This window comes from Formica exsecta, unplaced genomic scaffold, assembly GCF_003651465.1.
Source record: "Formica exsecta isolate Colony F162 unplaced genomic scaffold, ASM365146v1 scaffold4, whole genome shotgun sequence".
NCBI lineage: Eukaryota > Metazoa > Arthropoda > Insecta > Hymenoptera > Formicidae > Formica > Formica exsecta.
In genome coordinates, this window is record NW_021851238.1 from 697,412 (window position 1) to 709,037 (window position 11,626).

Below are 11,626 nucleotides of genomic sequence, written 5' to 3' on the forward strand. Positions count from 1 at the left end.
TTTATTTCTCGCGACTAAAGTTGCCGACGCGTTAGTTGCGTAAGATTACTTTTCTGTCGCATGAATTTGATTGTGTTTTAACTTATATAAGCAATGCGGGTAAAGATCATAATGAGAGTGAATGTCGGAAGCGCTTGCCGCACTTTGTTCTGCAACAGAGTTGATGACTCCCATTTTTTACCATCAAGTTTATACCGAAGGTATAACTTTAAGTATCGAAATCGTTATAATTTATAAAACGGCTATCATTTCTACGCTACGATTAATCTAAATATTTTATACGATTCCGCATTCTACGATAATTATTCCAAATAAGAGATCCTACGATTTCGAAGCATCTGAAGATTCTTTATTTACGTCGCGCGATTACAATTAATCTCTAGCGGCGTCGCTCATGCGTCTTATCGCTCGTGTCAACTTCAGGTTTATTACAGGTACTCTGGCGCATAAGCTGACGCATGTTCGCGGTGTATGTATGTGTGTGTGTGTGTATGTGTGTGTATACACCTCTATCGAAGCTCGTTCCGTTTTATCAGTAGCGCGACTCCGGACGAACGAACGAACGGCGCGGCGAACGCGCTGTCCCACATTTTCAGTCGCACGTACGCGACAGTGCATACCGCAGGTGCCTGTCAATCGTTTCTCTGCTAGATACATATATTTCAGTCTCGGATTCGCGTATAGAGATCGGGCAGAATCGCTGCGAGCCTCGTCGTACGCGGCTGCACCGTCGAAGCGACGATGATGTTTCCGGAAGCGAGGGATTTTTCAGCCACCGTCGTCGTCGCTCGCCGCAGGTGCGTCGAACGGTAAGATCGAGATCGAACGATCGCACCTGAACGGAGTGCACGCCATAGAATCCACCTCGATTTAGAACGTGTGCGTGTGTTACTATGTGTGTATGTGCGTACGCGTTTCGATCATGTCAACCGCCGCAGGAAAGTGAAGGTAAATAGCCGAAGGTACAATTCGCCACCTGCGATATATTTATATGCGGATCCGATCGCTCGTGAATCATAATTGATCGCAGATCGATTCATCGCGATCGCTATAAATCGATCCATCCATTTCGTTTCGAGCGGATCGCGATTCCTCCGATAAAGTGTCCGTTGTGTTTCGTTGCGATTTGTTGCAACTGATTTCCATCGCCGCGAGCCCGGCGGCGGTCGTCGTAATTAGTATGCGGCTATTGTTTAAATTAACGATCGATGGTGCCGCCTCGGCATGGCTGTCGTAAATTCTTCGCCCGATAGTTTCGTCTGCTGATGGCCTCCCGGTCTCCTGTGCTTGTGCAATCGCACGCATCCCTGCGTCGCCGAACGAGTCGCTTCGCGACGACTAATTGCGTATGTTTTCTCGTCATGTATTCAACAATGATCTTCGATCGTAAATTTGTGACACTTGACGTGTCACAATCGTCGTTTTTTATCAAAGGTTGACTGGGCAATCGAGAGATATGATAAAGCATGCAGATAAAATCATGGCGACCTATTATTGTTTGAAAAGAAATAATAACGCACATATATAATAATGTAAAATAACTTAAAATAATATTTGATTTGAAAAAATTGAAAGTTTTTTTTAATTTTTGGTCAAAATTCTCGTTATAAATGTAGTTTATATTTATTAGCTTATAGCTCGTTGATAATATTTTGTTTTTAAAGTTTAATTTTTAAAACGCTACTCTTTATTATTCTCTGACTTCTTTACGCTTTGAATCAAAAGAATTTTAATTATAAAAAACTCATGAAGAGAAACAAGTGGAATTGATGACTCTGCTTAAACGAACATCTCATTTTACTTGACTTGTTTATCACGTTAAGTTTCGTGCGAGTAATGAATGAAGTATCAGCATACGCGTATGCAAATAGAAGGACGTCAGATAATTTTTATCAGACACTATATTTTTTCGTATGTCTTGTTTTATCAACGATCTTGATATATATAAAAGATATACGGGAACATGTGATTTTTTTTAGGAATTTGTGTTGAAACGAGTAGCGATTTAATCGCTACACGCTACACGACTGTTAGATTTTCCCCCAACGAGTTCACAATCCGCTGAATTCCGTTCGAATTCCGTGAGGACGGATGCGTGGCACGCATCGTTGGAGCTCCTTCGTGACACGACCATAATAACTTCCGGTCAGACATCCAGCGGCGCTCGCTTCCGGTTTCCACCCTTCCACGAGCTGCAAATGAAAAGAGGGAATTAGCTGATTTCGCGTTGTCAGATATAATCGTAGGCCGCGAATAACGTCCGTAAATTTTTTCGGCGTTGACGATTTTTTTTTCGACGATCGCGAAAAGCATCGCGCCGATATTGACGAGGAATGCGCTTCGCCATCGTGCAGCGTGCGATATTATATAGGTAACGAGATTACTCGTTGCATCAAAATCTTTTCTTGTGTTTCATTGCAATTCTTTTTATTACGTAAAAGTCGGGATTCTGCGAGATATAACGTCGGATATAACGGAAATCTAGGAGAAACCGTAATAACGAGCAGCGATTCTATTTCATCTGCTAACGCTACCGTTATCGGGCATATCCCGAACCTTCTCTCTTGCTTCTCACATTATGCACATGCACAGGCCGCGACGTGCTGATCGATTATCGATGTCTTTCAATTTCTTGATGCTATGCACGATCGTAACGTTAACGTGTAAATGTCAGTTTTATGCAATCTCAATTCCCTCGCATCGATGTGATTCTTGTGTAAAACGAATATTTTTTAGGAAGACTTTTTTTTAATTTTTCGCAGACACCCGTTAAGTAGTAGTTCGTATTCAGTTTTGCTATTGTACGCGGGTGTAATTCGACGACAGGTGTACAGACGCGGCTACGTACGGGGTGTTCCATTTCGCTTTCGTACACATTTTCTTTCTGAGTTAGAAGTACTCTTTTTTCAAGATCTTTCACAATCTGTAAAATTTGAGGTACATCTGAATAACAATTCTTGTGCAGTAAAATATTTTTTTAGCATACATTTATATTTTTTGCCAGCTATAAAATTACGTTTTACAAAAAAAGGAATAAGATTTTATAATATTTATTGAATTTTATTATGTAATATATGACTTGTTTGTGCGTTCACGGTTGTGTTATATTGTTCGTGCCATTTATTAGTTTCGAGTCTCCATTTTTGCGTATTTACATCAAGACTTTTATTGCATTACTTCCAAAATAATGTTCGTATACGCGGATGCCTCGTAAACACAAAGCCGAACAACCGAAACACGCCACACCTGTGTAACGAACGGAATACATTAATGAATCCTTCCTCACCTGACTATCGGTCACCTGAGTCATTTCCTGTCGGCTCTGAAAAGTCCCCCCTCCCTTTGGTAAACTTTAAAATCGCCGATACAATTGTGTCCCGCGCATCCGCTGTCGAGATGTAATCACAGACGTGAACAAAAACCTGTCATTGTCGTTGCGCGTTTACAGAGAACAGCGAAAGTTAAAACAGTGAACGTCTGTCTGTCGTATAATTCTTTCATACTTACTCTTACTTATTTGTGATTTAATAAATATGAAATTTACGATCGTATAAATTAATATATCATATCTATTAATAATATATAAATTAATATATTAAATATGTAAAAATATATGAATGTGTCAAAGAATACGGGATTAAAAATTCAAGGAAGAAAAAGAGTATAAATAATTATTATTGAAAGCTGTAATAAGTATAATTAGAAAAACGAATGTAATTACATTCTTAATAATTTTTTATCGGATCGATAACAAAGTAAATAAAAGTTTTCTGTTCGAACGATTGCCCTATAAATAGCACAAATATACGGTTCGGTGAAGTGGAAGAAAGGAAGAAAAAAGCTTGGTAGAAACAGGCCGATGCAAGGTGCAACACGTGCTGCTCGACAGCTGTTTTCCGGTTGAAATTCAGACGTTGAGTCCATTTTTAATTTTGCGCCCGGGCGCATCTTTAAATAGCAATTATTACAATGTGACAGGGGGTGAATCTCCCACGTCTGTCATAGACTCGCAAAGTCATTCATCGAAACTCGCGGTTTACTCGCGTATGGAGGTCGCATTTCGAGAAACACGCAGGAGGAAGTAGATCATCATAAGAATTACAGATGTCTTGTTTTGTATTTACTGTTCAACGATCGTAAGAGCTTTGAACAGCGAGTGGAAATAATGCATTTTGGATCGATGAACATTATTTGCAGATAGTCCGTTATTCCTGTCCAATGTAAGAAAGGAGGAAGAGAAAAGACAAAAGGAGAAACGGAGGAAGCGATAAATTTCGCGTTAACCACGAAGCCAATTTAACCGATCGTCATGGAAAACGAGGACTTTGGTTTCGCGAGAAGGTCCGATAACGTTCTGAGAATGATGCACATTGTTAGCAACGAACAAACGGTCGATAATAATACAATTCGTAACGATGGGCAACGAATCCGTCCTTCATCTAAGGTTGGTATTTTTGTTTGCTCAAAGAATTGTAGTTTTGCACATTTAATTTCATACAAATTGTTTATGATCACAACTTTTAATATACAATTAATATTTCTAATAGTAATATTAACAAAGAACAAGACTAAAGAGTCTTATAAAACCTAATTATATCTTTGAAATAGTTAAAAATTGCTAATGTAATACATATATATTTGAACACGAAAACAACTAAAGATTCTCGTAAAATGATGACAAAGTGCATAAAATTCGGACTTTAAGATGCGTGTTGTGAAGATACGAGAATAGATTGATGTCTATACAGCTTGATAAAATGCCATTAGACGTCGGAAGTCGGTGGTGGTGGATCAACGACTTCAGCGCCTCCGACCAGAGCCGGAAGCGAGGGTCGTGAACGCGCTTCAACCGCCGCCGGCTCAGTCGTGCCCGACACGCCGAACATACCGAACGTGGTGGAGTATCATCTCAAGCCTATATCAACGACGAAACACTGCCGACGCGATAACATTCCTGTGAGTAGTGCTTAAGGTTTTTTCACGGAGAGAGCGCAGGTAAAAAAATGTGCTTCAGAATCATAAAAGCTGCGACAAGATTGATCTACCATTTTTATTAATGTAGTTGTTAATTAAAATGTATGCCAAGAATGCCAAGCATTATCTTGTAATTATCAAAATTATTAGAATGTTCGAATTATCTCGTAATCTTATCATTCTATGTTTCATTTCTTCGCCATTTATATCGATTAATAACATTCTTGTATTAATCGAAGTTTTTTTTATCCATTAGGAATTTCTGTTAAATTACTAAATAAGTAGAGATCGTTTTTGTGTATTATTTTGTAATCGATTTTAAATTATTCCTGAATTGCATATTAAAAGATATCAATTTGCAACAGAGGGACCAGTCTCTGGAAGAAATGAAGAAGGAGAAGAATCCGGTATCCTTCGATGATAAGAAGAAAGATTTTGTGTCAAAGTTATCGCGTTTGTCCATCGACAATAATGTTTTCGAAGGATCCACCGATCTGCCGCAAGTGTTTCAGGTATAGTTCTCAAGCAGGGGGCCTTAAATCTTTTGTGAAAGTCTTGCGCTAATATTTGCGTTCTATATCTGCTTCAGTAAAATACGGATAGTCGAGACCTGTTGAGATTTAATCATACTGTGATATATAAATTGAGCGATATAAACATTCTTGTAAAATATATATTTTTTTTATTTTGTTTAAAATAAAAATAATATTTAAAAAATCATAGAAAAAAGAAAAATCTTTACAGAACATTTTTATCAATTAATTGTTTAAAATCTTTGCAACTATTTTCTTTCGCGAAATGTCTATGATTAGTGTTTTCATTACTGAAGGCTAATTGTGTTAGAAGAAGATATTAAATTTTGTTAGAAGAAAATATTAAAAGGGCATTTGGTCTTCAAGGACCAAAGGTTCTTAAGAAGTCCGTTAAATGTCTGAGACTTTAGGCGGACCGTTTTCAGGTGAAATATTTGGGGTCCCACGATGCAAGAGGCCTCTGGGGCATCAAGCATACGAGAAGGCCCGTCGATAATATGGTTTCTGCTGCAAAGGCCTTGCCGACCAACACAATGCTTCCTCTTATCAAACTGGTGGTCTCTCAGGAAGGAGTTACCTTGCTGCCGATAGATAAGAGAAAGCAGGATGCCAATTCCAGGATGTATCCTATCGAGACGATCTCCTATGGGGTGCAAGATCTCGTTTACACTAGGGTCTTCTCTATGATAGTCGTTCGCGAGACGGAGAACTTCAGAAGGATCTCGCCGTTTGAGTGTCACGGTTTTGTTTGCGAGTCCAAGTATTATGCAAGGCAATTGACGTACGCTCTCGCAACAGCCTTTGAAATGTACTCCAAAACCGTGAAGGCTCAGGAGAAACTGGCCGAGGTTACCGGGAACAACATCGCTAGAAAGAGATTCGCGATCGACCTGAGAAGTCCCGAAGAGATCGAAGCGGATCTCACGATGGATTCCGAGGCGTAGTTTGAAAAGTCTTTCGTTATTTAATAGACTAAAATATGAATAGGTATGAATTTTTAGTCAGAAAAATTTGGGGAATCTTTGATCTACGTAAAAGAGTAAAAAAAGAGTTCAATATAAATCTGTGGGATCGAAATCGTCTTCAAAGAATTCGGTTTAATTCTAACACGATATAGAATAGATAATTATTTTATAATCCGAAGAATATTTTTTGAGAAAGACAACACACACACACACACACACACATATACAGGGTAGAAAATACATCATTAGATTTCCAAATAAATATCACCATTTCTTTTATCACATCACAGGAGAATGCAGTTATATTAAGCTACTAATTATTTTTTTTATAGATACTTTGTATAGTTTTTATAAACATTTATATACTGTTGTTTAAAAAATTTACATAAAACAATATATTTTTTTACAATGAAAGAGTTAATTCGACGCACATACACACACATACACATATACATAATGAAAAGAAGATTTAATATATATTTTTTATTGCTTGGAAATAGGTTTATTGAAGAGAATATGTATTTAGTAATTATATATTTTTAATACAAATGTAGAAAAGTTTTTTAATAAGTTTATATGTAAATATTCGTAGATACAATTAGAATTATTATATTAAGTAAATAATTGTATATATTAAGTGCAACATTTTTTACTAATATCTCGAGCGTAACACGTTCTGTTTAATATATTTTAATTTCTTCGAAAAGAGATGATTCGCTACATCGTAAAAAATCATGTCTTAACTTATACATCTTTTTTAATATGGTTTAATGACGCAAACGTTTTGGATTTATATTTGTTTATTTAATTTTTTAAATTGTATTTATATGCACATTACGAATCGGCAATTCCAATACAAGAAGGAAGAAATATTTATCGTTAGAGTGTTGTTATGTGGATATGAGTGTTCTTGTACAATTGTTGCTTATTTTATTATTTTATCGGCATTGCGAAAAGCTAGATAGGCTTCGCTTATCTGAGATGATAGCTAGATATCCAAAGATATCGAATAGAAAAAGATGGAACGCGCGGGAGTTGTGGATGATGTTTCAAACGTCGCGACTTGTGCGATTTCACGAAAATTTTGCGATGATGATCGACGAATCGGACGATGATTTTGGATTTACTTCTTAGCCGTTTTACGTGTGCATGTGTGTTTCTAGTTTAAGTTCAATATTCCGAAACTACATTTTAATATTAGCGCAAAAGCTATATAGAATAGTAACAGAAAATTTTCTGTTATTATTTAATGCGTTTTTATATTTTTTAATTGTTTTATATTAAGTTCACAAGAGACCAATATCGACACATATCAATGCAAATGCATAGTGTTGTCAATAACACTTTCTTATCGCCGTGTATATATTGCTTTATTTCAATTAGTAGGTTTTTTCTGATTCTTTTTTTATTACGTTTGCGAGGCTATCGCGTCACGATTCTTGTGCACTTTAGGCTTGGGACATTCGTGTAACGCTTTTTCTTGTATAATCATGGTCTTGTATTCTAGATATCAGTATTAGATGATTATATTTGTTGGCCTGTACTTATATACTATTAGCAATAAAAAATATCTTTTTGCGTCACTGTAAACAAACTTTTTTTGACAATAATTATTATTAAAGTGTTCCGTCGTTATTCTTGTTTTTGCAAAGATAAAAAAAAGCTATTATCTTTTTTGCATCTTTCAGTTTATTCGATTAATAATTACAGATATAAGCGTTTAATTTTTTTGCACATAATTACGAGAAATACGACTTATTTTACTCGTATTCGACTGGCTCTGTACAGAAATTTTATTTTACACACGCGTCATTATGTTATATTTTATATCGACAATAATTTAAACTTTAGCCTTATGTATTTGCTATTATGAGCGCTCTTACAAAGATGATAAGCGATCTATAAGCGATTATCTTAATGATTAAATGAGCATTTAGTCAATCTTAATCGGTGTAAGCTAAAATTTTATTCTTAAGCTGAGATATTGGCTAGCCGTAATTACGATATTTTATAGAACAATTCCTTTCAAATGAGCGGAGAAAAGGTGTATTTTTAATTATGCCGGAACAACCTTTCTCGATCTAACAATCTAGAATTTTTCGAAAATGATTTTTTTGACACCGTTTCCAATTCAGAAGTCTTTGTGGTGTTTTCCTTTCCTCGTTCCTGATCTGCCTCCTCTTCCTCTTCCACTTCCTTGCCAATCTCCTCGTTCAAAACGTAATATTTCTCCGATTCCTCGCATGGTATCGAACTTTCTGTCCGTGTGCATACAAATGTCGCCTGTAAATCAAAAGTAAGGAATATTGTACAATATTATTAATATACCTTTGTAATTTTGAACAAAACAGGTCAGCAAATAAATAGCCATTGTTTAACATCAGCATGTTCTGAAAATACATGAGAAAACTATTGTAAAAAGCAAATATTAGTTTACTTGATTGAAAACTGTCTCGGCGGGGCAAATAAAACTCCATCTAATTGAGTTCCTAGTTTGCGGTAGACACACGTGGAACACTTGACATTCGTTCTCCACGTCGGCGTAGTATCCATAAACTCTATTCTCGCAGGAAAACGTGTCGACGATGTTGTCGCGGATGAGCGTAGCGTTATCGGGAAGCAGCAAGCCACCAGTTGCCGGTTGCTGGAAAATTTTATTGAAAAATTTGATTTTTCTATCTGCAATCTCGAAGAATTGCGATATGGAATAACGCAGAAATCGATATTTAAAAACCTTAAACACTGTAGTGGGTCTCTTCGATTTTGATTGCTGAGGCAAACTCAGAACTATCGCAATAAAACTGAGAAACAGCACGGCGAGGAGCTTCTCTCGCATCATAATTTTAACGAGGTATGAAATACGTGTCTTTGTATGTTATTTCTTCGAGTAACGATGGTTTCTTGGTCACTGCGGTTAGTTCCTCGGCGAATGTGACGTTTTATTGGAGCTCTGTTTGAGGATCTTGAGAAGACTGATGATGTGATCTGCAGAAGGGTATTATATAGCGAACTGCTGTAAGGATCTTGAATATTGTATGAATGGCAGATTCTCGGTAAATTGAAATCAGTAAGTTTATCACGTTTTGTCTGCCAATGACCATCGTCAGACGTCCACATCAACCTCGAAGGCTCGATGCAAATGCTTGCTGCTTACGGCTTGATGTGCTCATTTGGCAATTTTCATTTATTTTATTCTTGAAGATATGCACAATGAATACTTTCTTGCATTGCGTAATTCTGTTTGCATAAATACATATATAACACACGATTTTTTTTAATTTATTGACTTTTAAATTGTTTATTTTTAATCTGTTATCAAATTAACTGAACAACGATGCATGGAAGTTAGAGAAACTGTGCACAAGAATATTTTTATGATGAATTATCATGCATAATATCTTGTTACATTTTTGTATTTATGAAAATTGTCTCAAATAAGAGAAATAATTTCTGCCCATGAAAAAATATTATCTGCGATGCATCAAATAACGACAATTGATAATTTATCGAAACATTAAGCAGTCAGACGAGTCCTTCTGCTGAAAAAGTATTTTATTTTCGAAAGGAATCAAATACGTTGAATTGTCTATGAGGACTCCAAAAAGACACGTGGTTCGAAGGCCATATATAAATTACATGCGTTGAGAATAAATATGCTGAAAGACACCGAAACGCTTCAAATTTTCTCGTAACTCTTTAATCTCGCGCACTTCATGAATTTATTCTTTATACCGTAGTTATTTATTTTATCCGAAACGCGACACATTGATCCCATTCCGTTATTGGCTTTGTTCCAATTGAAGCTTCGAAGACGGGGTGTCGGGCGAATTCGGCCGTCGAAATTCGAGGGCAGTCCCGGCCGGGCCTTATCTCTGTTAAGGTCGCGTCGCGAGTGGCATTTCTTCGGGATGTGAATACTTAATGGTTTCCACGGTGATTTGTATCCAACGATTACGAAATCGCACCTGCTTTTGGCTATTGACAATGGAGACAACGAATAGTTCGATAGCTTTTCGGTGATTACAGGATTTTTATATAAAAGAAACATATTATCACACGTGTATTTTCATCAATCCACATTATAGTACATAAAAAAATTCATATAGAAAAGATATACAGTGTCTTGAGTCTGAAGATTCAAACGTTGTCAATATTGTGAATTTATTATAAATAAGATAGTCATAAATCATCTACTTACATGTATAATTTCTTCTCTCTCTTTCTATGATTCCTTTTAATAATTAACTTTTAATAATTAAATTTACGATAGTCAGTAAATCATCTACTTACATGTATATGTAATTTCTTCTCTCTCTTTCTGTGATTGCTTTTAATAATTAACTTTTAATAATTAAATTTACGATAGTCAGTAAATCATCTATATACATGTATATGTAATTTCTTCTCTCTCTTTTTGTGATTTCTTTTAATAATTAAATTTACATGCGCATTTTTTACTTTTAATTTTATATATCTTGTACTTGTATATAATATTGTTTTCTACAAATTCAAAGACACGTTTCTATCAAAAGATTTTATTTTCCGATGGGTGGTGCATCAATGCGAGGCAATCGCCGCAAAAATCTCGTCTGTCTATCATTGAATCGATCAGTAGCAAGGTGAACACCCTGAAAGTATAACTGCTCCTTAAGAATTCTAGTCGCATTGCCCGCCGTGCTATGACGAGGAATACAAAGATTTTAGGATGGTCCACCGGTGCGTCTGAAGAAGGTCGTGCGATTCGTGTATCGGAACCGCCAAAAGTTTCTCTTTATAGTGACGTGACAATTTTTCATTTTCCTTCGTTGCCATAGCACCTATAATCGTACTTTAAAAAGACAGGAGAGAAATCGTATACTCGTATAGTTTATTATCAAAAATTTTAGTACATACACACGCTTCTGTAGAAATTATTTAGCTCTGCTACTATAAATTATTATTGTCTTATAAAGAAATATTCTCTTTTTTGAGAGGCTGTATAATATTTTGTAATATTATTATCTTACGATAAATATTCACACACAGAAAAATGTTAAACTTAGATTTAATAGTGTTTGCTAAGTCACGATACGAGTAATAGTATGTTCTTTTAATTACAATAGCTGATCCTAAAAAATCTCTGCGTAGCGTAATAGAACAGGTACTCGTAAGCAA

At 36.0% G+C, this 11,626-nt stretch overlaps 2 protein-coding genes across 4 annotated transcripts; one reads left to right on the forward strand and one right to left on the reverse strand.

Moving 5' to 3' along the window:
* Positions 1-468: 468 nt before the first annotated feature.
* On the forward strand, positions 469-8,864 carry LOC115239961. Of its 2 annotated transcripts, none has more exons than XM_029814855.1 (5): positions 469-948; positions 4,198-4,444; positions 4,768-4,956; positions 5,340-5,486; positions 5,933-8,864. In XM_029814855.1, the coding sequence occupies exons 2-5, from the start codon at positions 4,310-4,312 to the stop codon at positions 6,449-6,451; spliced, it is 990 nt and encodes a 329-aa protein (XP_029670715.1). In that variant the 5' UTR covers positions 469-948; positions 4,198-4,309; the 3' UTR covers positions 6,452-8,864. The 2 variants fall into 2 exon arrangements, with proteins under 2 accessions (XP_029670715.1, XP_029670716.1); XM_029814856.1 differs by having other exon boundaries at positions 469-809.
* On the reverse strand, positions 8,168-9,455 carry LOC115239963. 2 transcript variants are annotated; one of them, XM_029814858.1, is made up of 3 exons: positions 9,207-9,455; positions 8,910-9,116; positions 8,168-8,755 (listed from the first exon to the last, which is right to left on the reverse strand). In XM_029814858.1, the coding sequence occupies exons 1-3, from the start codon at positions 9,309-9,311 to the stop codon at positions 8,525-8,527; spliced, it is 543 nt and encodes a 180-aa protein (XP_029670718.1). In that variant the 5' UTR covers positions 9,312-9,455; the 3' UTR covers positions 8,168-8,524. The 2 variants fall into 2 exon arrangements, with proteins under 2 accessions (XP_029670718.1, XP_029670717.1); XM_029814857.1 differs by having other exon boundaries at positions 8,910-9,455.
* Positions 9,456-11,626: the final 2,171 nt, after the last annotated feature.

Bases quoted from the DNA above. Each gene is read 5' to 3' on its own strand.
- LOC115239963 (XM_029814857.1), bottom strand. From the start codon at position 9,311: ATGATGCGAGAGAAGCTCCTCGCCGTGCTGTTTCTCAGTTTTATTGCG. The intron at 8,756-8,909 runs GTAAACTAATAT...TTTGATTTACAG, and splicing joins CCGAGACAGTTTTCAATCAA to GCGACATTTGTATGCACACG.
- LOC115239961 (XM_029814855.1), top strand. From the start codon at position 4,310: ATGGAAAACGAGGACTTTGGTTTCGCGAGAAGGTCCGATAACGTTCTG. The intron at 4,957-5,339 runs GTGAGTAGTGCT...AATTTGCAACAG, and splicing joins GCCGACGCGATAACATTCCT to AGGGACCAGTCTCTGGAAGA. The intron at 5,487-5,932 runs GTATAGTTCTCA...GACCGTTTTCAG, and splicing joins ATCTGCCGCAAGTGTTTCAG to GTGAAATATTTGGGGTCCCA.